The sequence below is a fragment of the Pieris rapae genome, chromosome 22 (genome assembly GCF_905147795.1).
Source record: "Pieris rapae chromosome 22, ilPieRapa1.1, whole genome shotgun sequence".
Lineage (NCBI taxonomy): Eukaryota > Metazoa > Arthropoda > Insecta > Lepidoptera > Pieridae > Pieris > Pieris rapae.
The window spans coordinates 7,464,351-7,491,044 of NC_059530.1; the positions used below are offsets into that span (position 1 = coordinate 7,464,351).

Below are 26,694 nucleotides of genomic sequence, written 5' to 3' on the forward strand. Positions count from 1 at the left end.
ATGGTAAACCGAAGTCATAAAAAATATTTTGTAATACTTTAACAGTTGTTTTAGTCTTTGTATCCTTAACAGCTCTTACAAACAAATACTTGGTAAATCCATCCACTATGGTGAGAATGTAAACATTGCCTTTCTTGCTTTTGACAAATGGACCAAAGTGGTCAGTGAATGGTGTGGAACGGGATGTTAACCTTCTCTATCGGATACAACTGACCATTCTTATGTCGAGACGTATTATCCTTATTATAAGCACACTTAATACAAGACTTAACATACTTTTTTACAAATCTACGTAACTTAGGAAACCAGAAAACAGATTGAATTTTCTCGGTAGTCTTTGATATTCCTAGATGACCTGCGTCATCGTGGTTAGATTTACATATTTGCCATCGAGCACTGCAAGGAATTACTAAACAGAGCTTATCATCAACTCTCCTATATACTCTATTGTTCTTAATTAAATAGTTTCTCTTAATATCTTTAGCTTCTTCATCACACTCAGGCTTAAGAATTTTATATATTCGGGATATCTCAGGATCTGACATTTGTAAAGTCAAGAGCTAGTTATCAGTGTCGATACTGTAGACTGTAACTGCAGAGTTATCGATAACCTCGGGTTTTAATTTTGTGTTACGGCTCAGTGCGTCCACATGAGTCATGCGGATGCCTGGCCGGTATTCTATACTAAAATTGAACTCACTTATTAAAAACCACCACCTAGCTATTCGGGGTATTAAATCGCGTTTCGTTAATGTAGTTCGAATAGCGTTACAGTCTGTTACAATTTTGAACTCAATCCCCAACAAATATACCCTAAATTTCTTTAACGAACAAACAATTGCAAGGGTCTCGAGTTCATAAGAGTGCAAGTGACGCTCTTCCGGGGTGGTTTGCCGGCTAAAGTAAGCAATTGGCTTGAGAGCACGCGACTCCAGCTGCCATTGCATCAATATCCCACCCACGCCTAGAGAACTTGCATCCGTATGCAACTCAGTTTCAAAATTAGCATTGTATAGAGCTAAAACTGGTCGGTCAATTAACTTATCTTTTAAGGTATTAAACGAATGAAATTCTTTATCTGTCCATTTAAAAACATTACCCTTCTTGAGTAAGTTGGTAAGAGGCCTGGCTATCTCACCGAAACTTTTGATAAATTTTCTAAAATATCCTGCTAGTCCCAAAACTGACGGACTTCATGTACGTTCTGAGGAACAGGAAACTCTTTAACAGCTAGAATCTTACTTTCGTTAGGACGTATGCCTTCTGCAGAAATCTCATAGCCTAAATAGTCCAGGGTAGGTATTATTGAAGAATCGGCATTTAGATAATTTTAAAGTGAGCCCATTTTGCCGTAACAATTTCAAAACATTCTCTACCCTCTAATCCCTCCTCCAGGGTTACCGATGGCACAAGAATGTCATCCAAATAAGCCAACGCTAACTCATCACGTTTATTACCCAGCATTGTATTCATTGATCTCTGAAATACAGCTGGAGCATTCGCGAGACCAAATGGCATCCTTTTAAATTCATAATGACCATCTGGCGTCACGAACGCAGTCAATGGACGACTCTCTTCCGCCACCGGCACCTGATAATACCCAGAAATCAGATCTAACGATGTAAAGAATCTATTGCCACTAAGGTTAGTTAATTGATCATCGATTATCGGCAAAGAGAAACAATCCTTCCTCGTTTTACTATTGAGAGCCCTATAATCAACGCATAAACGCTGTTCTCCTGTTTTCTTCCTTACCAATAAAATAGGACTGGCATAATTTGAATTAGACTCTTGTATAATATCATTTTGCAACAAGTCATTTATTATCTCCTTAACCTGACCTCTTTCCGAAAAGGATAATCTATACGGTCGGTAAACTACAGGTTTGTCATCCAATAAGTCTATTTTCATTTTAGTTGAGCTGATAAAACCTATTTCTCCTAAATTAAATGCAAAGCAATCTCGATAATTGAGTAAAAGCGAATGAAGTCTAACTAATGCCTCTTTGTTAACTTGGGGACCAACATTTATGTCAGATATTAGTAAAGGCTCATATTCCGAATTATTTTTGGTTACTTTATTTACATAGGTACTATCTTTTTCAACAAAACAAGTTCCTTTAGCAATAGGGCATTTCTTGGATAATGTGAGATTTTGACCAGATAAATTTGTCACGGGCAAATAGCACTTTCCATCAACAACCCTATAAATTCCCTGGTGCAAATAATGCTCTTTCCTAGGCTCACCATTACAATAACCTTCAATATAAATATCTCCACAGAAGTCAGCGTCAGTTGCGGTAGCTTCAACTAACCGTGATAATGAAATGTCGGTATCGTTATCAAAATTTAACTTCAAACATTTTACCGGCTCTGGTATGGTATCGATATCAGGGCTCTGGTAAAAAGTTAACTGACGACTATTCTTAAATACTGTAACACAAGGAAGTTCAGTAACATTTTGACCAATAAGTAAAGCCGACTGAAGGAAATGATTGCTAACCACCAGTACCTCTACATTAACCTCAACTTCATCTAATTTCAAATCGACGTTGGTCCTATATACTGGAAATACTTTAGAGTTCCCGAACCCTTTGATTACTGGCAACTCCGTTGAGTTTTTAGTTAAATTCAGACTTTGAGCATCAGATTCCCTGATTAAACTACATTCACTGCCGAAATCAATAAATGCAGTTAAAGACTTATCGTTTACCTTAACCGTTTTGTAAAATTTGTCGCTGTTGTTACTGAGGGTAGATATAGTTAAAAATTTGTTTAGGCTCATTTCGCAAGATCAACGGCTCTAGTTTACAATTATCGCTGTTGTGGCCTACCTGATGGCATTTTACACATTTCGTAAGAGGTTTAGGGCATCGAAGGTAAGGGTGTCCCTTTGAGCGGCAATTGAAACAAGTTAACAAACTTTCGCCTGAGGATGATGCAGTGTTACCCGTTCGAACTATCGTATTATCGCTACGTTTCCTATTGAATGTTTTATTTTCTAACATAGGACGTTGGGAGCTTAGAAAATTCAACAAGTCTTCCGGTTCGCGACAAGTCAGTGCCTGTGCACTGCTTCTAATAGATGTATCTAGTATTCCGTGGATAATACAATCGACGGCCTTTTTGCCTCTTATTTCACATCTGTTCAACAACGTTAACTTATCGTAGAAGTACTCACGTAAACTTTCGTTACTACGAGTACTGCGAGATAACATTTCTTCGAGAAGCCGACCATAATTTTGCTCATTTGGGAAAGCTCTTGTAAGTTTGTCCTGCCACTCTGACCAATTGAAAACAACGCTAGGAAGGGCTTCGAACCACTTCTTTGGCAAGCCAGACAGTTTCTGCAGAGCAAAATGTATGGTCTGCTTCTCGTCCCATTCATAGATTAAAGCACATTCATTTACTTTCCTAACCCAACAGTCGATATTCTGAGTTTTACTTGACGGATCAAATTCTGGTATTACATTGTTGAGAAGATTATTATTTAAATTACTTATCTTGCACTTATGCCCTTGAAGGGTATTAAATATATCCAGTACCTGTTCAGTAGACCAACTACCTTTTTCCTTGGATCGTCTCTTACTTGCACACCGTGAACTACGGGGTGACTCACTGTTGGAGGAGGAGGAGCTGGAAGACTCTTTGCGTTTCTTCTTTGATCGCTTTTTGCCTCTCTTAGACTTAGCTGCTGCCTTGGAGGAAGACCGTGAACGCTTTCTCTGAAATTCATCATTACGAGAAGGCGAGCCTTCGGGAGTCATCGCTTCATCAATATCCATACCTCAAAAATAAAATATCATTTTATTATGTTAGTATATCAATTCATTGTCTAGACGTACTAAAACTATAAGGATATATGTTTTTTTAAACATTTCAAAATTAAGTATTTAAAGAAATAAACTTCATTTATTTGAAATTAATCCTTGACTGAAAACAAAATACAATAATGATTTCGTTAACGTTGACACGCTCTAAGGGATACATTTTATAGGCATACTTAGCTTCCTATTTTTTTTTTTTAGTTTTGCTTCTTCTAGGTACACATGACCTCTACTCTAACTTACTACACGCTCACAGATCAGGAGGCATACATAGCCTCGAGTATCTAAAGCACACTTGACTTCCTATTGTAGGCACACATAACCTCTAACGACTAAGCACACATGGCTCGATAGGCATACATAGCCTCTAGCAGCTGAAGCACACTTGGCTTCCTATTGTAGGCACACATAACCTCTAACGACTAAGCACACATGGCTCGGTAGGCATACATAGCCTCTAGTATCTGAAGCACACTTGGCTTCCTATTGTAGGCACACATAACCTCTAACGACTAAGCACACATGGCTCGGTAGGCATACATAGCCTCTAGTATCTGAAGCACACTTGGCTTCCTATTGTAGGCACACATAACCTCTAAGGACTAAGCACACATGGCTCGGTAGGCATACATAGCCTCTAGTAGCTGAAGCACACTTGGCTTCCTATTGTAGGCACACATAACCTCTAACTACTAAGCACACTTGGCTTCCTATTGTAGGTACGCATAACCTATAACTAATTAGCACACATGTCTCGATTGACGTACATAATCTCTAGTAGCCAAAGCGCACGTGGGGCGTTCGATTTCTAATCATTTATAGAAATAACATTAATAGTCGTATAAAACACTTGTACGCACCTTAGATTGGGTCTTGTCCCGCTTCTGAATTGCGATGAATTCTCTCTATTCGATTCTCGGTGTATAATAATAAACGCCTGCTTTGTTACAACAATAACTAAGTATATTTCCAACACTTCTTATCCTTAAACAACCACACATCTTACAATTTAACGTCCGTCTTGGTCAAGCGGATCGGTCCGACTGACCCCCGCTTCTTTTTGATCGTCTAAAGACGACTCGTCATTTTGTTCGTGAATGTTGGTATCGAGTCAATCGACTTACTTACATCGAGTAAAACATATTTAACAAATACAATCATCAAATAATCTATACTCTAAATTATAAATAATAATTTTAAGCATAATAAAATTGTAAAATAATAATAAGTTATCATAAATTCATTACACTATGATCCTAAACCCTGTGCCGATCACTCCAACTTGTAGGAAAATGTCATTTTATACCGTACCAAGTTTTCAAAATTAATTTTTCGCACTAGTTCAACTGATCGACCTGAAAAAAAATGTACTACTCCAGTTTGGCACATGGTGTGCATTTTCTGGAATACCAAAAAAATATCCATAACTTCAAAAATACATGACTAATTTTTTTTTTAATTTTTCTAATAACTGGTGTGGCATTAACTATGAGAAAATTTCGACTTGACGTCGACTTTTGGGACACCTGTATATTACAACATACCGAGCGTTCTTCTATCAAACAACACAATTATAATCTGTAATCTGAAGCAAAATTTAGCTTCTTTTATTTTGCCTGTGTGACAGAAGCTAGTTTCGTCATTCGGTCTTTTGACTTGTAGTCAGTTATCAGTTTGTCAGCTTATCTGACACGGTTAGCGTTTGCGGAGAACGAGATGTGAAATATGAAATTAATATCGCGAGTGTATTAGTGATGATAAATGATAATAATCGCTTGCCCAGCCGTTTTCAGTTTTTACTTGGGTCTTGTTACATTTATTAAAAATACTGACATATTCTAAATGTTTTTAAATTATTACAAACTATAATTATATTGTGAATTTTCTACTTTATCATACACACAGTTGCAAAAGTGATTTGTTATACAAAAACTTTAACCTTGGTCTTAAAATGGTGAGTCTATGCACAGCAGCAATTGCTATCTAGTATTTACATCGGTATTTATTAATATTAAAATGGATCGTATAATTGTTTGTAAGCTTTATTTTTTTCGACCCTCACAGGACACATGACTTCTAAGGACATTTTATACTTGAACATAACGTTACTAAAAGTAGTTTTATAAGTATAATCAACTATACTATACTATAATTATACTCCAATATAACAAGAGTATTGATAATTTTCTAGAGAAAATATCTAATTTATTCATATATGCCATGTAAGAAAGTTAAGAAACAATAATATCTCTGTTTACAATTTTTGGTCATTAGTGATGACTCTAATGACCTAGATATCAATCATTATGATTACAATATAAGGTGTCATTACATTAATTTTTTACATTATAATTGTAGAAAAAAGTTTTTCTTTAGACAGATTCAAGATGGTTTTACTTCAGGGGTTCATATAAAAAATGGGTTGAGGAGTGAATAAATAAAACACCATGAGTGCTCACAGTGGCTGTATGAGTTGTAATGAAAGCTCAGAGCAGTTTGAATCTAAACTAGAAGCTGAATGTTCGGAAGCTGAAGATGCCCAAATCAGACTGGCCCCACATGTGCAAGCTTACTTGGCTCATAATAACTCAACTACAAATTGTTGTGGCTTTGCAATACCAATTGCCTTTGAAAGGGCTGCACCAGGAACATGGTGGAATCCAAGGTTTGACTCGCCAATACTTGAGGGCCAGTATAGAAGTAGCTCTTTTAGACAGATAAGATTAAGATTTAGGTGAGTATGTGCAGTTACCCAGTATAGTGTTTTGTTTTCCGCATTATACTTTTGCTTGGGTTAGTAATAAATTATTTCTTTTTATTTTCAGATTTGCACTTTTATACATTTTGATATTTTCCATTTCATGGTTTATCTATTTTGTGGTACTTGGTCTGAATGATGTGACTGTAAAATGGCCATTTTTATGTTTAATATTTGCTGGAGTATTGTTAATTACATCTGTAATGTTGTTTCTAACCTTTACTCAGATATATAAAATTCATACAATCAGATTGTCAATGACTATGGCCCTCGCTCTGTGTACCCTCAGCTTGTCCCTCATAGCCCTGACGACACAATTAGATCCAAATTCACTTTTGATAGCAGATATAAGTCAATCGGGTCACTTCACCATGTGCATTGAAATACTATTGATAATTTATACTTTAACCCCGTTACCCCTCTTTGCTTGTGTCTCAATAGGGCTCCTGTATTCTATAGCTTTTGAGACCCTCAACATATTCTTACATTTATCTGAACAAGAATGGCAATATCCTGGAATGTTAGTCAGAGTTTTACTTCATTTTTGTGTGCATATAATTGGTGTACATATTTACCTTATGACTTTTGTAAGAATGAGGGGTACGTTTATGAAAGTGGGTCAGAGTTTGCTAGTCAGAAGGCAGCTGGAGATGGAAAAGCAGCTGAAAGAGAAAATGATTCATTCAGTAATGCCTCCAAAGCTTGCCAGTTGGCTGATGGAGGAGCAAGTGACAGAAACAGAAACTATATCAAAAATTCATGATCCTCTTCAAGCCAGAACATCAAACCCTGGAGCTTCAGATATTAAATCACTATTCAGACCATTTAACATGAGTTCAATGGATAATGTGAGCATCCTATTTGCGGATATAGTTGGATTCACTAAAATGTCCAGTAACAAAGGTGCCGAGGAATTGGTCAACATATTGAATGACCTGTTTGAGAAGTTTGATGAGTTGTGTCTGATCCATGGCTGTGAGAAAATTTCCACTCTAGGAGATTGTTACTACTGCGTATCTGGTTGTCCAGAGCCGAGACCCGACCACGCCACTTGCTGTGTTGAAATGGGACTAGGTAAGTGAAAAATTCATAAACTATTCATTTTTCTTTGTATGGAATGATTTATCGATTGATCGATCGTAACAACGACCGATAAAATTGCTTGTTTGACCTCGATCTTTGTTACATCCATATGTTTCTTTAATACTCAATGTTATATTTACATCTTAGTGTAAACCGAATGCTCGCGGACTTTTAGCCTGACCCTCTATATATTGTGTTTGTTGATAATAAATGTACAATTTAATATCATGCTGTTTTAATGTAGAATTTTAAAACTTTAAGTTTAAATTAATACTCATATGTTACAGGAATGATAGAAGCGATTCAAGAATTCGATCGGGAAAAAGGAGAGGGTGTTAATATGAGAGTAGGCGTCCACACGGGGACCGTCTTGTGCGGCATAGTGGGAACTCGCAGGTTTAAATTCGACGTTTGGAGTAATGACGTAACGCTAGCGAATAAAATGGAGTCGACGGGAAAGCCGGGCCGTGTGCATATATCCGAGGAAACGAGCAAATTCCTCGGGGGCTCCTACGTTTTAGAAGAGGGCGAGGAAGTTTTCGGTGAGATGTTTACCTAAACATTACGTTCGCATGAGTTTCGTTTCGTTAATACCTCAAATGTGTCCAGGTCATAAAACCTACTTTATAGAGGGCCGGCAGCTGAGTTCTCCGTACGACCACGATTGCCTGACCCCCTCCAATCCGGTGAACTTGCGTCTTATCATATCTCCGGCCGTCTCCCCACAATCGGCTCTCTCTGTCAGCCATTCGCCCTTACCTACCTCCGCGAAGACCGACGACGCTTCTGGCGACGACAAAACAAAACCCGAAGACAAGTTGTCCAACTTCCTATCGCCGAGCCCGTTTAGTTTCCGTAATAAAGCCAGCTCTCTGCCGAGTATTTTGGATTCGGACGCGGAGTTAGAAGACAAAAGAGATAAGCGGTTCGTGAACGGAAACGACACCTCATCGAAAAGTCCCACCTCGATCGGTGAGTGGTTTCACATTTTTGCATCTGTTTAGTTGAAGAAATTGCATTTAGGCAGCCAGGTGATCACTCTGTTGTGCTACGAATCGAATTGAAGGCATCGTTATGCATATGATTGTTGTAAAAGTTTTAATCTCCTATGATTTAAGTGGGATGATATATTTAATATCATAATGATATTAAATATATGATGCTAAGTGAAAATTACGTAATGCGCCCCAGACTCCATTATATATTCGCCAAAACTGAATTTAAACAGTGAGATGAAACGAGACTGAACTGTTTTAGGAGACGACCCAAGCCGCTGCTTCCTTAGAATTGTTTTTGCATCCGAATCTCGATTAAATATACCTAGTCCAGCCAACAGTTATTTTACAAATGAAAATGCATATTTTGAATGAAGTAATGTATTATACTTAAAATTTACACCTACATATTTAGTAGCCAAAAAAAACAAAAATATTCTATTCAAAATGGCCACCTTTGGCTTTGATACAGGCCTTTGATTTGTTTAGCCACATACCTATAAAATAAATAGAACTCAGAGCGAACACTTAATTATTTTTCTTCAATCGTGAAGTTTTTTCATCGGCAAAGAGGATATTTCTGCGTTTTGATCACTATCTTTTTTCAAATATTGATTAAGAACATGCCCTTTATATCGACGATAAGCGCCTAGATTCAGGCGAGGGTGGATGCAGCTTTGGCGCCAGGAGTGGTCACAATCGTTGTCAAGTTAAGAACTTATACGTTTGTCATCATACAAAGTTATTATATTATTTATTTATTTATTTTTATTATATTAAATTAATTAAATATTGAAGATATGTATTTACGTATAATCTGGATGGTGGCAAAATATTGATATAAAATCATTATGTTCAATTATGACCCCCATAATCCCCCGGTCCAAGGATTCGCCCTTGCCAGCCTTGCTTGTTTTCTAGTCTACGCCAAACGAAGTGTTGTTTTTTTTTGTTGATAGTACGATATACGGTTGATACTACGCTTTTAAAGTGTCTAATATGACCGACGGCTCCTTACCCACACAAGGAAAGTTTTTATATAACAGTATTTTTTATGTCCCGACTAGTTATTTGCGGTTGAGTAAAACTTATAATTAGTTTGGGAATACTAGAATATTATGAGGTTGCAATTAATGAGCCTGTGAGACTCAAACGGTGAATTATATCGTCTATATACATATGTACGTACCCATATTAAGCTGCTAAAAATAACCTGAAGTCTTTCATGTTTGTAAACTTCATTAGGCATATTGTATAAATAAACTTATGTTTTTCTAGTTAATTGTTATCAAACCTATTTTAATAATATTGCATGTATGGGGCTGCCCTTTGCCCCTTGTTATATAAAATATATTTTCAATTAGAGTTAGGCTCTGCGATGCGATAAACCAGTGTTGTCATACACCAAAACCCTTTTCACTGCGTCCATTAATGAAAAATTATTTTCCAAGCCGGTTCATAAAGGTCTTTACTCAGGACCTTTAGATGGATGGAAGACTTCTTTTTTACCAATTTTAATGTATTTCAAGCAAATAAATGCTTGTAAATATCGACTTATTATTGGAAACACGACCACAGATTTATTTATGAAGCTTTAGTTATCATCGTAGCCCAAAGATAAGATATAATAGTCAGAAGGTGATGCTCTTTGCATCTAGATTGCGTCTTTATTGAAATCTATCGCCACCCCGACTCATTCGTAAACAATGCTAAATTATATGCAAATGCTCGGTCATCGGCAGTTACTCGTGTGTTATTAAAAGATCGCTTGTTTGTTTGTGTTAATATATGGAGACGGAAAATTTAATAATTTTACTTTCAAATTTAAATTATGTTACGCGAGGGTTGAGATTTGATTAAGATGACAACTTTGTCTCGACTCATTACCGAAGCCAAGACAAAAATGTTTTAAATTATGGCTTATTATCGATAGATTGATACACCGTTAAACATTTTATTTGAAACATGATTACCCATGAAATCGCTCGATGACGTCATTAAGCTGGCTGTTCACTAGGTCAAATGGCTCGAACCCGTGCAGGGTGCACGTGCACCGTGCTAATGGTTAGGAGCTGCGGCTAAATAACTAACTTATGTGAATATTTCCATTGGATTGTTCCGGGATAACGCGTGGCTAAGCTCTCCAGCGAAATTACGTCAATCGGTCGGTTTATTTGTGGAGAAACAAAGACTTTCACACTTACACTATTACCGTCCTTTTGCCGAAAAAGGTCAAAGTCGTATATTTTTGTACTCATCCATAAACTTACTTCGCCAGGCACAAAGTGCAGTGTTGGCTCAGTAGTCAAGCGTTACATTCTCAATCTTGAGGTCCCGCGATCGAATTGCTCGTAATGGAAAAAAGGTCATGGTCAAAATGTGTTAACGGAAATAAAGTTGATGCATCATTTTTTTGTAAAGGATCGCCGTAACGGTGCCCATGTCGCCCTTATGTGGTGCTTCTAAATTGGTAGTGTTATAGAATGAATGAACACTAACTTGCCATTAACGACCAATGAATTCATCTAGACAGAAATAGGTTATAACATTACGCCCGCAATCAGGCCACGTCACTAGGGCGTTCAATAGCATGGGAAAAATTGTGCGAATAAGCGGGTCAATTATTATAAAGGAAATCGTTATTATTTTGCGGACGTGTTCGGAAAAGCTTTGATGAGTTTCTTAGAAGCTAATTTTGCTAAAGATTTATTATTTCCCGTAACTCGTAATTCCGAGTCATGTGAAAAGTACGAAATAAAAATAGGTTTTATATCAAGAGATTTGTTGATTTCAAGTGGTGCGTAATATGTCGTAAATCTGATTCGATATAGTTAACATATCGAGTTGATTGATAAATTTCTTTTATATCACGATTCATGACGATCGGTTACGGTTAGAGATCTGCCCCAATGTATAGATAAATTAGTGCACTAAGCAAATCTTCCAAAGGTCCAAAGACCCTCCTAGTCATATTATGTACATTTAAACTAGAAATTGTTAAATTACGCCACTCGCGTTAATTCGCTCCTAGCGACATGTTAAAGAACCTAAAGCCTTTATAATTGGACATAAACAATACGATCTAGTAGTTTCCCAGATAGCGCTTGTAAAACAAGCTAAATTCAGTTTATATTTCTATCAACAGATAACTTCAGACCCGTCATAGAGTTCATGGTGAACGAAGGAATAATTTCTGACAAAACGTGGAAAATTCAGTTTTGATTGATTGATTACTCGAACAATAAATTGTTTATGGGGATTATAATAGCTTATATAAGCAATCGAAGTACTTGAAATGCGGGTGTATATGATCGATAATTACCGCAGCGTACGCTGAATACTGAGTAGATTAAGATAACTTAGACACGTGATTTATGGAGTTAAACTTTCTGTTTATATTTGTTAAAAAAACCTCGCGTAAATAATATAAGTATTAAATTTTTGAATGAATTTATAACATACACGTATTTACAGGTAGCTGTGGAAAGTACACGAACAAAATAAAACAATGGAAGGTTCCGAAGTTTTTAAGAAAGCACTCGGACACGCCGCTACATGAAATGAAGAAACAGAACTTCAGCCCCAAAGCCATACACATCGTGGAGTGTGGGGACGCGCAGACCACTAATGGCTACCGCAAAGTCCCCATTGTCATAGAATCTCATGAGAAACCAAGACAAAGTAGTAGCAAATTGAATAGCCGGACAAGTGAGACGTTCGAGAAGGAAATAATAGATATCCGCTCATATTTAAGTCAGTCTCGAAGCAATATGTCGCCCTTTGCGAGGAGTAGCAGCTACAGGTCGCAGTACGGGAGGCCTAACTTAGAGGTGAATTCCAATCGGCTTAATAAATCATAAGTCATTTAAATTGCCATTACAAGTATTGATTTAAGTACTCCCTTCCACTCTGTATTATTATGTCCAGAACTAGAAATTGTAAATATGTAGAATATACAAATAGATTTTCACGCTGAGGTTTTTAATGAAAATAAAAATCCTTCAAATTATCTACTTCTAGACAATGTATTTGATTTGTCGAATTAGGGAAATCAAGAACAAGTTCTCTCAAACCATCTTCCGAATTGGTCGTGAAACTGCTCAAGAACGATAATGATAGAATGTCGTCAAGAAGGGATTTTGATTTCCAGCCAGCGCCAGTTAGTCGCGCTCGCAGTTCCACGTTAGCCACGCAGGGTGAACTGATCAGGCCGAAGGATAGGAAATTGAATCTGCCCGTCCCGAACCATCCCGGAAGACTGCCCGATGACATTGTCAGCCTCTGCCCGTCCATCAACAGCAGAAAGGATTCAGGGATCAGAAGCACTAGCAGACGATCGAGCATACAACAGCAGGTATTCTAAACTTACGTATACTTACTAAATAAACGCAAATCTAAAAAGTAATATTATATTAGTAAATGATGATGTTGTACATTTTTGATTTTATCATATTATCAAAGAATTTCCTTCTCCAAAGTAAATATTATAAAGTTGGACCCGTATTATGGCCGTATTTAGTTTTATTAAATTCGTTTTGCGATAGCGGGTTCTATTTCATATTTATAAAGTTTTATCGTCTTGGACAAAAAATAAAATAAAACAGATTGTAGTTAATAATAAAAACCTTAAAGCATTTTATTAGATATTTTATTTAAATTATTATAATAATATAGCTATAGATTAATTTTTCCTTAAAAAAAGTTAATTAGACTTAATTCTAAGCTTTTCATTCGTATGCTTATTATGAATGGTTTCTCGGGAGTTATGTTAATATATGACAGATAATTTATAAGAAAACACAATCTGCTGTTATGCGCTAAATAATGAATAAAATGTGATAAAGCGCTGGATTGGATTAGAATGATTTTCGTGGATTTCCTGAGACTGTGCTTTAGCATTCGTTTAATTATAAACATTCCTATCAATGAAGGCGTTTCGTTTCGTTTTCATTTATAATTCATAATTTCACCATTCGAACACTATTTAGACTGAAAATTCGAACGCGGGAGCACTCCCCGCTATAAATATTTACAAAAGTTGTTTGGGTTTGAAAAATGTTGAATAATTTCAGATCTTCGTACTGAATCACGTCTCGCTGGCGACCTCCCAAGTGGATATAATGCAGCAGAGAGTCTCGGGGTACTACACTTCGAGCCAATCGTCCCTCGACGTCCCTCCCCGCTCGAAGCTCCCTCCGCCGCTCGACGAGGAGCAAGTTCGGTCTCTGCAGAAGTTGCGGAAACAATCCGACCTTCAGCTCATCCGATGCGTTCAAGACAACGCGAGATCAGGAATCAACTACTTCGTGCAGCCGCCCTTGAACGGGCTCACGCTTTTCTTCAAAACGCCGGACATGGAGAGGCACTATCGCGACAGAGCCCACAGGAGCGACGACTGCGAAGATTTCCCTCCGACCTTGACCACGTCGCGCTTCAACACCGCCCTCGACATCTTGGTGTCTTCGATAATATTCGTGATAGTCGCGGCCTCCATCATCGTCGTCTACGAGGAGTGGAGATTTTCCATCGGGTGGTTCATCGCGTTCGTGTCCATCGAAGTGGCGGCGATGTCCCTCTGCGCGTACAGGCACTACCTCAAGTGGAGGTCCAAACTGAACCCCGACGACGTCGCGCAGACCTTGCGGAGGGCCGTCAGGGTCTTTCGAAAGCTGTCGAACTGGTACCCGTGGCACTTGTCGGGCAGCCTCCTGATAAGTCTCCCCATTCTGGCGGTCCTGCTGAACTTCTCTTGCCAAATCACCACTTTGACGATACTGAAGGGGAAACAGTCGTTCTACGTGTACCTTTTGAACGTGTGCATCGTTCACTTTTGTAATTTCACCCAGATGAGTTGGCTCGTGAAGAACGCCTTGGTGACTCTGTATGCGGCTCTGTTCCTGTTTCTCTCCCTCCTGGGCTGCCGAGATCTCAATACTCAATTTCTAGAATCGATCAATATTACGTCGCCTCTGAACCTTTTCGCCCAAAACGGCACGAATATCACGGATTTACTCTTAGAGGAATCGACGGGCAGCAACGGCACGATGGCGGACACCGTTCGACACGAGATGCATCTGAAGGAGCTCTACCTGGACGTCGTGCTGCTGTTGATCCTGGTTTGGTTTCTGAACAGAGAGTTCGAGATAAGCTATCGGCTCAGTTTCTACAGCAACGTGGTCGCGAACAGAGACAAGCAGAAGGTCCAGACCATGAGGAATCAAGCCGATTGGCTGCTGCACAACATCATCCCGCGGCACGTCGCAGACCAACTGAAGAGCACCGCCAAGTACTCGGAGAACCACAGGGACGTCGGCGTGATCTTCGCGAGCATCGTCAACTTCAACGAAATGTACGACGAGTCGTATCTCAAGGGCAAGGAGTATCTGCGGGTGCTCAACGAGCTCATAGCGGACTTCGACGAACTCTTGGAGAGGCCGGAGTTTCAGCACGTCGAGAAGATAAAGACGATAGGCAGCACCTTCATGGCGGCCAGCGGCCTCGACCCCGACCTGAGGCATTCCCTGCGAGGGCCCCGCGAGCACCTCTACCAGCTCATGGATTTCGCCCTCGAGATGCAGAAGGTCGTCTACGATTTCAATCGGGACCTGTTGGAGTTCGACTTCATCCTGCGGATCGGGTACAACTTCGGCGACGTCACCGCCGGAGTCATCGGCACCTCCAAGCTGTACTACGACATCTGGGGAGACGCCGTCAACATCGCCTCGCGAATGGACTCCACGGGCGTCCCCGGGCGCATCCAGGTGGGCGAGGCCTGCGCCTCGGCTCTCTCCTCTCGGTACGACTTCGAGCCCCGGGGCAGCGTCTACGTCAAAGGCAAGGACGACATGGACGTGTTCCTCGTGATCGGCAAGAGGGAGGCCGGTCAGTAGTTCGCTCGTTTTAGGACAAGTAGAATCTGTGATTTCACTATTTATCGTTTAACGTAATTATACAAATTGTAAATGGAGCTGTTCTGAAGATTTACTTATTTGTTGGGCGCGAAGGGACGAACGAACCTTTAACGCTGCCCCAGAAAAATAGGAATATTTATTTAGCAATAAAATTATGTATACAATGAAGTCCCGCTGGGGGCGATGTTTTAAATTGTATTCAATGTTTCGGCTTTCGTGACTTCTAGTGATCTAGAAATCTAAAATGTGGTTCCCACTTGAATATACTAGCTGTTTCGTTCTAAATAAAAAACCGCATACATATTTATTATATATAGAGAAAAACAGAGATTTTTTCGTACGTAATATTACGTAAGTTAGTGAAATAAATATATATGTATGTATGTATCTTAAGTGTAAAAAATGTAAACAGTTATTCGCAAGTGCGTAATATAAACCCAGCGAATTAAAACATTTTTCAATACAAGTGATTATTTTAAGTTTATTTAATGATATTTCTGAACGACAGCTATATTTGAACCATACATTAATCAATTTGGTAACTTCTACATGTTGCCATTATTGACGAGTCATTAAAGTATACGTATAATATAGTATAATATTATGGAATTGTGATATTTTAAGTTATTCCTATTTTGTTGTATGAATGTGTTTTATTTAAATAATAACAGAAATTGAAAATGTAAAGTTAAGGGCCCATTTAACCTTCTCAAATACATATTTACAAACCCCGAGTGGCTTGCCCTAATGTAAAACGTGCACTAATCGTTCCAAAATGTATACAAAACGGTATTTTTAGCTTACGTTTTATTTTATATCATTGATATTTTTACATATGTTTTGTGAAATTATTTTACGCTGTACTTAACTCTCTCACGGCCCACTGTTAGCGTTTCGCACAGAAGAGTTATTCGCACTAAGCCTGCAAATGATTTTAATACATTTCCCATTTGTTCTTTGATTTCGGGTACATTTCCTTCGTTTATTTTGTAAGATAAAATCTAACATCTCTTGCCATACTGTTGTCCCAAAAGTCTGTATTTTATAATTGTTTGTACTTTTATACTTTCTAACCGTTGCCTAAGTGACACTTATGGATGTGCCGGGTGTCCCGAATCCGTTTTGAAAAAGGACAAATAGTGAGTTCAAAGAATAATTTCAAGTTATAAGCAATAGGTATTGGTAAAGCATATATTGCGGGATTAAAAGTGCCGTTTCAAAAGTAGATTTTGAGCACCCGGTATGATCCTGATGCGAATTTTCTATTGAACATTTTCAAAATGAAACTATTCAATAGACTTTCCACTATGCCTTCTCTATGTAGATCTTCAAACTTATGATAAAAGCCTTACATTCCACTTGTATTTCGAATGCCTTGAAAGTGTCTATTCACGATATAAATGAGTATTTCTCGAAGCAGATTTCGATTCACGGACCAAATCTGATTAGCCTTAGCTCTCTTAGTCTTCATATGACACGTTTTGATCGTAATTTGCCATTTTTAATACTATTTCAAGTAGCGTGTTCTACGATCAAAATATGTCATTCGTCCTATTTACAAGTAACCTATGTACATCGCGAAAGCTCAAAGTACTCTATGTCTTAAAACTATGTATTATACGTTTACTTCCTTAAATACAAAGGACTTTTTCGAACTCTACAGCGAATAAAATTATGTGTGAAAAGTCTAATTTATTTATTTTTCCACTTAACATTTTTTTTAAAGTTTCTTAGAAATGAATAAGGCCATTATTATAATAAGTGGACCTGTTACATATTATTTTTACACGAAATCATATGGGTACCGTGATAGCAAGTACGGTTATATTTCAATCCACGTTTAATAGTAGACCCTAAATGGCCTAAACCCTAAACATTTTTTAACGTAACTAATTACAAGTCCAGCATATGCGTGTCAAATTCCTATTACGCAATTTGTTTGTTTGCCAATATCGATCTAAAGAAACGACAGCTAAGTTTGGAATGCCTATCCTTTACTTCTCGTTAAACTTTTAAACAACTGTAGTTGATATCTGAATATGAACGACACACAAGTTAATCATCACACAAATCAATCACACATTTCGGAATTAACTTTTACCAATTGTTGGCCTAGGGGTATAAGGGTTGCAAAAACCAGAGGTTTTTACACTCTATTAATAGGGTTATCGCTCCAAGCGAAGTCATCGTCGGTGAAGGCGTATATCATCCAATAGAATAAATTAAGTAAAGCAAATGATGCGGGGAATAACACCCGAGCGGCTTTGTCGATGTGAGATACGCTGTTGATGTGACCACGGTTTCCTAAAATTAAATTTAAAAGTTAGCTAACTCCTATGACCCAATTAGGTAAAAAATGTTCCGAGCGCTTTAACAATAAAATATTCAATGGCTATTAAGGAATAAGGCTTCGAAGACGTTCCTCTTTTTAGGGATGAACTAAGCCAGGCTATTCTATTCGTAAAATGTTACTCAGTTTCTTTGAAAAAGATTTAGACTTATACTAAAATCCTAATATATTTAAATTAGTAAGTAATTCACTTATTGAGTTATTTCTCACATTTAAAACATACAATTCAATGATTCTTCAGGAGATTATCTTGTATTATGTATATATTATCTTAATAGCTCTAAGAGACATTTAATTTTTCAAGGAAGTTTAACAATAAGGTCCTTGTTAACTAGCACGGTTAAATAAAGCCATGGAGAGGCTAAGATAATCCGAGAGGGCAAATCATTATAGATAGTTTACCAGCTTCTCGCTGCCTTTGACGTCTATACTGGTCATCACCAACGAGGCAGTACAACAGCTGACGCCATCGAGGAACCCTGTTCTCAGTCTGAGTGGTCCGTTCCATGGTGAGACGGACGCATGGATGTTCTTCTTGAGCTTGATGAAGATCGCTATCAGCAGAACTATTACTTTGGGCGGGTAATGAGGGACTCTGAAAAACGGTAAATCATATTATTGACGATGCGGTACGATGTGGTATGTAAATATAATCAAGTTTAAACAACAAAATAAAAATATGCACACTCAATACTTAACTTACATAATTATTTTCAGATCTCGCCGAACTCCTTCTAGCAGCGAGCTGCCGAGCTGCGTACGCGTCACCTCCGACTTCCTCAATCAATTCCTCCCACTCAGAATCATCAATTACTATTTCACCTGATCCTACCTAGAAATTAATTTCAACTTGCACATTCAAAGTTCGTTGGATTCGTTTAGCCTGAGGGTAAAATTTGTATAAAAAAACACAGACATTATCTTAATAGTTTTAAATATAATTTATTAACTACTTCAGTTTTTCTTAAAACGCGGAAATGTAATGTAGTTTTAACTGATCAGTTTATGAATTGGTTGTAAGACCATGCTATGTTCTCGGTATACCTGAAAAATTTCCGTAAGGGTATAAACGATCATGCTATTATGTCAAATAAATATTTTGTACTTTGTATTATATCAACTTTCCACGAATAATAGCAGGTTATAAAAATAAATGATTGATAAGGAAGTACAACGATAACACAAATGTCTGTCAATTTATTTACCTTAGTGAAATAATGAACTCCCGCAAACTCGAGCAAGGTTGCAATACAATAGAAGAAGCTCATCAATAAGAACCAGTCGAGGGCAGTTGCGTAACGGACTTTAGGGAGGTCGGTCCTCGAGTCTAGGCTTATTGTGGACAGAGTCAACACTGTCGTGATGCCCAGGCCCACACGGTCCGACGTTGCCTGGAATTTATGAATAATATAAATATATAAATAGCTTCTTTGCATTCCCTTTCAATTACATTCAGAGATACGGTTGGAGCTTAAGCAAATGTTTATGATCACAATAATCTCACCTCTCGATGTATCCAAAACGACACCCAAGAGAGAACAACGATCAGTATGCAGGGCACGTAGACTTGAATTAGAAAATAGCCCGTGTGCCGTTGCAGATTAAACGATACTTGTAGCACCGAGAAATCACCTGCACGTCATAAGCTTATTAAAACATTTCATTCAATAATTCTTCTTCTTTTCCGGTACACTCTTGACAGAGCGGTCGTGATCGCTATGTACTAGTTCACGGCGTTCCGCCATCGTTGCCTATTAGAGGTCATCCTGCTGCACTGATTCAGTGATTCAGTGCAGCAGGATGAGTGAGTAGGTGACCTACCGCGTGGTCTAGTGCCTTCAACCTTCCTCTGGACGACAAGGCGTTCTATGGACTGATCACCTCGTCGAGATACGTGTCCGAACAATGTAAGGATGCGAGATTGTACTTGTTCTTGAAGTATAGAGACGTTTGTACGAAACTCGGTCCACGAAATTATTAAGTAATAAAAGTACCTATTTAACTAGCTGTACTATAAGCATTACCTTGTCTAAGCTTATATGGTAAAGAAAATATAAATATAAGTGATACCCAATCCTAATGATATAGCAATGCAAATGTAATATGAATTATCCGAATGAGAAGTGACGACTGCAGTGCAGTACCTATGCACGTGAGATTGCTATATTACCTTTGGGTGGGCTCAAGGCAATTAGGGCTATAATAGCTTCTACTAATTACTTGAAAAACTTTTACTATTGAATCCCAGATTAAAATGATGCTTTGCCTAATGCGTTAGTAATAAATCTAACGATTTTGCGAAATTCACATATTCGAATTCATAAAATTCGTTGAATTTTACCATTTAGTAATGGAAAATGTAATTTTTGTGAAGCGTGAAAGCCAATTCATGTCCCCGAAGGCTGTATTCGGAGAACACTTAAAGATTGATGTACTATTTACATGTATTATATGGCACATGGAGGTAAAAATTTAATAATTGGTTAAAAAGTAAAGTCTATCGAGAATATTGCATTTTATTTTGCATGTCTAATTGGCAGATTTGGTTTTAAAAATGGTTTCTTTGTATGTATTGTGGCGTTTAAAATAGTTCAATGCAAACAAACACTTAAATTATGAATAAATTGTTTTATCCAAAACATTCTTGGCATAAGGTTGTGTAAATTTGCGGAATCAGATTAAATCGCAAATCTCGACAGCCCGTGATTAGTGAGGCTGTTGTGATGAGAGGCAACCGATATCTAGACTTGGATCTGGCTTCAATTTTATAAGTATGGTTTAAATATTAAACTGTTGATTTTTTAAGAAAAAATATATTATTGCAAATAATAATAATAAAGATTAATTCATGGCAACAATAAACAAAACGTGTGTGTACTTATGAACACGCGTTTTAAGTTATACTTCTTTGTCCTAATAGATAAAAATCTTTTTAAAAATTTTACCTTTCACTTTATTCTACGTTTGTAGAAAAAACGACACTAATAGTAGAAAGAATGATATTGTTGAATATGGCTAACTTCAGGGTGTCGGTTTTTTGTGACGGTGTGCGCGCGCATTGTAAAAATTTACTCACATCATTTTTCCCTAACGCGCCAAAATAAGATTAACTCATTTTAAAATCGTAGTTCTTCAGTTTCGTGAAACAGCAAAATGTTAATATTTCGTCCTTAGTTGCTGTATACAGTCGTGTGAGAAAACCTTTCTGAGTGAATTGATTGAGAGTTATTTGGCAACCGAATCGGGAAAACCATTGATTACCCGATTATTAACGTGACTTATTCTAGAGAGGAACACGTCAGCTAATATTAGAGACAGCCCTATTTATTTAGGCGTTCTCTTTCCCAATACTTGTTATTATCATTTTCATATTAATTTATATTAACTTACTAGCGGACCTGACAGACGTTGTCCTGTCTACACGTCTTTAATTTGAAAACTTCAAACTTTTTTTAATAAGCCAAAACATTCTGGACCATTTTGATGAAAATTATAATTCAAATGTTATGGCAATATCTAACGATCCAGCCCATGGTCTACAATAACACAATGATAACAAAACTTTTTTTTAATTTGATCGCAGCGCTAACTGTCGGGACAGACTAAAATTCGAATATTATTTAAAATTTGACACTGCGATGGTAGCGCCGTCTGTCGGATCCAATGTAAAACATTCCAAAATCAACAATTACTAATAAATTAAAAATTAATTAAAAAAACATTGTCCAGCGGACAAAATTGTGAATCTAAACCATTCCCAGATCCCCTTGAACACACACAAAAAATTTCGTCAAAATCGGTCCAGTCGTTTAGGAGGAGTTCAGTCACATACACACGCACACAAGAAATATATATATTAAGATGTTATGAGTTTTTTTAGTAGTTTAGTTTCATAGGTAAGAGTTTAAAGAATTGCTGGTTGCTTGATTCTGGGTCACCCTCATTTTTGTTGAAATTGAAGATTATCAACTTTATTTACCTATTAATTAATTATTTACGCTTACAGTCATCCAGAGTGAACATATTTAACTGCAGGAGGACATTATTAATTTTACATTTAACAATAAATGTAATTCATAATGTGTGGAATGGCTTACCTTCTCGTCTTGTAAAAGTAAAGTTTCTGTACGGAAAGCTGATGAGATCAAATTGGGACAAAGTCATGCCGGGGACAAAGTTTACGCTTTCGGAATTCTGCCATTGGTATACCAACTGCTGGTTCGAGTATGCGTCTGCAAAATAATTCATTGTATTAATATTGTTTCATCTGAGTTAAATCTAACTTGGTATGATAATAACTCTAAAGATAACAGGTCAATTTACAAAAAGTTAACAGCAACAAAACTATCTGAACTAATTTTTAGATTGACTACAGTCCTTCTTGAGGTTAGCGCGTTAACAAATAAACAAGTTTTAAATTAAATATAAGTAAAATTTGATTATTTTCATTGGGAACCGTTCTGTAGGATATATATCTACTAGTAATTAGTATGTTAGTTTCATTCTCTTCTGTAATAAATAAATAAAAATGTTGTATTTGTATGTTTCTAACAATACAATCTCAGTCTTTGAAATACCAAGAGTCGCTCAAAAGTTTTGTACACAACGCATCGCGACTACGATGCTTTAATTGGCCCATTTAAAACAAGCAGCATCTAATCATTCAAAACACCTCTACAATTCAAAATTCACTAAATATCTCATTAAACTGTTGTGCATGACTGGATAAAAAATAATTTAATTCCCAGTTAAATAATAACTGTACACAATAATTCTTAGTAAAACATAAAATTCGCTTGAAATCCAAATTCTGTTCGTCATAACATACGCCCAATACGATCTGTTGTGTTCCACCAGATTTAGCACGCTCTAATAATTCAGATCGGCGATTATCAAAAATCGATAGGGTTTGTACTCACAGCTTCCAAGGATAAGCGGACATGACTGACGATCCATTGGGAAATTTCGAAGTTCCATTGGACATTTGGCCTTAATAGTCAATCTGTTGAAATACAACCCGTATTAGAGCCAACTAACCAATCTTGAGTGCTGGGCAGAAATAGCAATGGAAAAAGTTGGATTAAATTTATTCATGCTTTTTTAATAATCAACGATGTAAATAATAAAAAAGAAAGTAGTTGAACTTATTAGAACTTATTATATCGAATAGTTTTATTAAATAATTAGTCAACCACCGTATTAGGTATTTTATTAAATTATAAGATAATTAATGATTTGAAACCTGAGTGGGCGCATTCTTCTCGCTGCCAATTAAAATGGCGGACTTTGTTTCGTCGCGTCGACGAAATGAATGGAGCGCCCAGCACCAGACAATTATTCAACTTTTTTTTAATTTTCAACTTTTTGATTGATCATTTGATGTAACACTTTTCATCTACTACATTATATCTTACACTGAATGGTTTAAATACTTCTTTACGCGCCAGCGTTAACTAAAATTAATATAAGTGTCCAATAAAGCTTGAATGAAGTAGATTTTAATTAAACTAAGTTTTTACAAGTAAGCGCTTCAGTGAAAAGCTTATGTTCATTATAACGGAAAACTATTTTCAAACAATCGATGGCTTTGTTTAATACACATTAATCCTCAAAGCTCTAAGAATATTAATACAATGAAATCTGCTTTAAATTACAAAATTTACGCTATTTTTTTATCGCAAAATTTTTTAATGATCAATACAGTTTCTTAGTATTGTTTTTTACACACTTAAAGAAAACACTTTTTTAACGGATTGAAGCTATGTAAATAATAGCAAGCGAAACGTCGGGGAAAATTTTAAATGATGTAATAATAATACAGTTTGTCTTTTATGTAGTATATCGTTTGTGTGAATTGTATATTTGTTAACATTTGTAATGACAGAAAATATACACAATTCGATTTATGCGCCGGATTAGGCAATCAAATTATAAACTGGGTTTTATTCTCATATTTAGACTAAAACATGTATAAAATACAGAAAGAATTTAATATGTTATTACCTCATAGAATATAATATGTCTCCGTGTTGGCTAATTCGCAGCAACTTATTGGGTACAGTTATTGTGTGAACGTAAGAATGCTTTCCATTATAGAAGTACGTGTCGGGTCGCCAGATCCTCTCCAGCATTTTGATAGATAGAGACAATGATCGTATTGGGCCGAGGAACGACAGGCGCGTGTCTCGCCAGTATTGGCGGAAATAACAGTCCATCGAATAATCCTGAAAGTTATTCCGACTTGATTCGATCTCAAATGTACAGAATATTGTCAAACGAACAAATCTTAAATAAGGCAATGAATATTGTGGCGAAACATACCATGTCTAGTTCAGACACCGGACCCATACTGCGTATGAGAATATTAGTTTGGACCACTGTTGGGTAACCTGGAAATATGTCATTAATTACTAAATCACAACCTTAGATTTTTCTAATACATATACCAAATTGTTTGTAATTAAATACTTCCGAAATGGCTCGACCGATTTTCGCGAAACTTTGTGTGCATATCTTTATTTGGATAGGGACAAAATATATTTTTCACCCCCCTATGTTGAGGGTGAGTCGACCCAATTTTTTAATTTTTTAGGCAAGATTTTATGATACAGCATACAAAAATACATACAACCCTAACTTTGAAACAAATTTAATTTAACTAAGCCTTGAATTCTTAGGTTTTAATAGAGAATATTAGATAGATTATATAGAGACAGCATAGCAAATTGTTACATGTTAGTGTGTGTCCAAAACAGATAGGCTAGGGATAAAACAAATTAAGAAGTAACGAAGTTCGCGGAGGCAGCTTTTATAATAATATAATTAAAAATAATAGAGTGAAATAAATTAAAAAATAATAAGTTTGGTTGCTTTAATTTAATTTTCTGGTAAAATCTCTAATAGGAAAAGAAATATCATTTAGCGATGGCAATGTCGGGATAAATTATATTAAATGAGGTTTAGATTTAAAGATTTTATTATTGAACTCACCTTTCCCGTGTGTAGGAAGCTGTGACTTCTCATAATTCTTCAATAAGTTTTCTAAAACCACAGTGATATTCTTGGATACAGCATCATTAATGCTACGTTTCTGGTTCACCTTTGCGTCGCTTTCGGTTTTGTTCACTTCATTGAACGTCGTATTAAAGTAAGTGGAAAATAACATATCGTCTTGTGCGTCATGCCAAAGTGCACTTTCATTTTCACGATTTTCAACTGTTGCTGAGAAAATCTTTGGAAAATCTTCCGTCGAGCTGTCGGGGTCTAAGGATGTCAGTGATATGGGAAATGTTCCATTTTCAGTTGTCAAGTAGACCGCTCCCTTCGCATCAACCTTTGTACTGGTTATGAGAAAATATATTTAATATATTTTGAGGACAATACATGTTGCTTTACCAAACAGTTTCTAAGGGTTTCTTCTATATATTTTCTATTCTTTTAACACGAATGTTTAAATTAAAAAAAAAAACAATGACAAAAGTCATTCCAATTGTAATCAATCAACATTGTTCTATGTAAAGTATTAATTTGTTTGTTTTCTTTAAAGTGCATTCTTTACGCTGTGATAAAGTAAAAAAATACCAGCTGAAATTATAGATTTCGTTTGATTGAGTGTATCCTCTTGGAATGGTGGGGAGTGGAGATTTTAAATGAGTAAAATTTTTGTTTTAGTCCTTATTTGACTCATCAATCAAAGTTTCGTAACTCTCGGCCGTCATCTTTGACTGATAATAATAAAAGGAGAGCCAATCTCATTTAATCTTCCAAACAAATACATTTACGATCGCTATTCCTTTACTAATTTAGAGCTAGAATATCGCCGATATATTTAGCTCCATTTTTTAAGAAATAACAATGGTTTTAAGATATTATCTTAAAACCATTGTTTATTAGACAAAAAATAAGTGATCATACAAAAAATCTGTTATCTATAAGTTCTTTATTGTATTATTGGTTCAACTCTTTAAATAATTTATTAAAGTTGGCGGCGTCTTGATGTGACGACCCAATGGACTAGTGAATTTAATCGGAGACAGAGGTGATTTCACCAATGAAATCAGTCAAAAGTATTGACAACAATAATGGGATCCAAATTATCATAGACACCAAACTTGACACTTACTCGTAATATTTTCGAAACACCTTCAATCAATATCCTTTAAGCTGAGTTTTGGATAAAGAAAAACCCTAAAACCTTTCAAACCAGAACGAGAGAAATTATATACATAAGCTCTGCGGTAAATGTACGCAAAAGAGCTTTTTATTTTAGATTATGTTAAAGCATTCCTTGATAGCTCCGCGGTTTGGAAGGTTACGAAATATTTATTCATGGGAAGTGTTGTGTACACTTTGGTACCTGTGTAGGCGATATTTTCCAATGAATTTTATGCTATTAGAATAGGTTTTTGTTTATAAATAAAACTTTGAGCATAAAAGCGAATTTGCTGTTTTATTTTTGTTCGCCACAGTCGTAATGAGTGAAAGATTTTATGTCTATACTAATATAGACATAATATCTAATAATATAGGGGAAATATTTGTGTTTTTGTATGTATGTTCGTTAAAACTTCACACAAAACTTACTCGACAACTACAAAAATTATTTTACCATTAGAGAGCTGCATCTTCCCTGACTGAATAATATACATATGTATAAATATAGATATACGGCTGACTGGCTATAGAACATTAAAAAAATAAAATAAATAGGAATCCCTAATAAAATACAATAATATAAGCCAACGTGTGAAAAAATTAAGCATAAAAAATCT

The 26,694-nt window shown here is 36.5% G+C and overlaps 3 protein-coding genes across 6 annotated transcripts; 1 reads left to right on the forward strand and 2 right to left on the reverse strand.

The window, feature by feature from the left end:
• Positions 1-2,346: 2,346 nt before the first annotated feature.
• LOC123690134 lies at positions 2,347-3,877 on the reverse strand. The gene is made up of 2 exons (XM_045633004.1): positions 2,512-3,877; positions 2,347-2,432 (listed from the first exon to the last, which is right to left on the reverse strand). The coding sequence occupies exon 1, from the start codon at positions 3,782-3,784 to the stop codon at positions 2,744-2,746; it is 1,041 nt and encodes a 346-aa protein (XP_045488960.1). The 5' UTR covers positions 3,785-3,877; the 3' UTR covers positions 2,347-2,432; positions 2,512-2,743.
• A 1,610-nt stretch (positions 3,878-5,487) lies between these two features.
• Positions 5,488-17,261, forward strand: LOC110992828 (adenylate cyclase type 9). Of its 4 annotated transcripts, none has more exons than XM_045633002.1 (8): positions 5,488-5,780; positions 6,192-6,560; positions 6,652-7,658; positions 7,955-8,209; positions 8,277-8,639; positions 12,137-12,492; positions 12,813-13,016; positions 13,735-17,261. In XM_045633002.1, exons 2-8 carry the CDS (start codon positions 6,274-6,276, stop codon positions 15,550-15,552), a joined length of 4,290 nt encoding a protein of 1,429 aa, XP_045488958.1. In that variant the 5' UTR covers positions 5,488-5,780; positions 6,192-6,273; the 3' UTR covers positions 15,553-17,261. The 4 variants fall into 4 exon arrangements, with proteins under 4 accessions (XP_045488958.1, XP_022114487.2, XP_045488959.1 ...); XM_022258795.2 differs by having other exon boundaries at positions 6,203-6,560; XM_045633003.1 differs by having other exon boundaries at positions 6,203-6,560; positions 8,298-8,639.
• A 66-nt stretch (positions 17,262-17,327) lies between these two features.
• Positions 17,328-25,245, reverse strand: LOC110992841 (gamma-aminobutyric acid receptor alpha-like). Its single transcript, XM_022258810.2, has 10 exons — positions 24,914-25,245; positions 24,245-24,312; positions 23,927-24,147; positions 22,843-22,925; positions 22,021-22,155; positions 19,428-19,555; positions 19,129-19,314; positions 18,627-18,755; positions 18,326-18,518; positions 17,328-17,877 (listed from the first exon to the last, which is right to left on the reverse strand). The coding sequence occupies exons 1-10, from the start codon at positions 25,086-25,088 to the stop codon at positions 17,720-17,722; spliced, it is 1,476 nt and encodes a 491-aa protein (XP_022114502.2). The 5' UTR covers positions 25,089-25,245; the 3' UTR covers positions 17,328-17,719.
• Between the last annotated feature and the right edge of the window lie 1,449 nt (positions 25,246-26,694).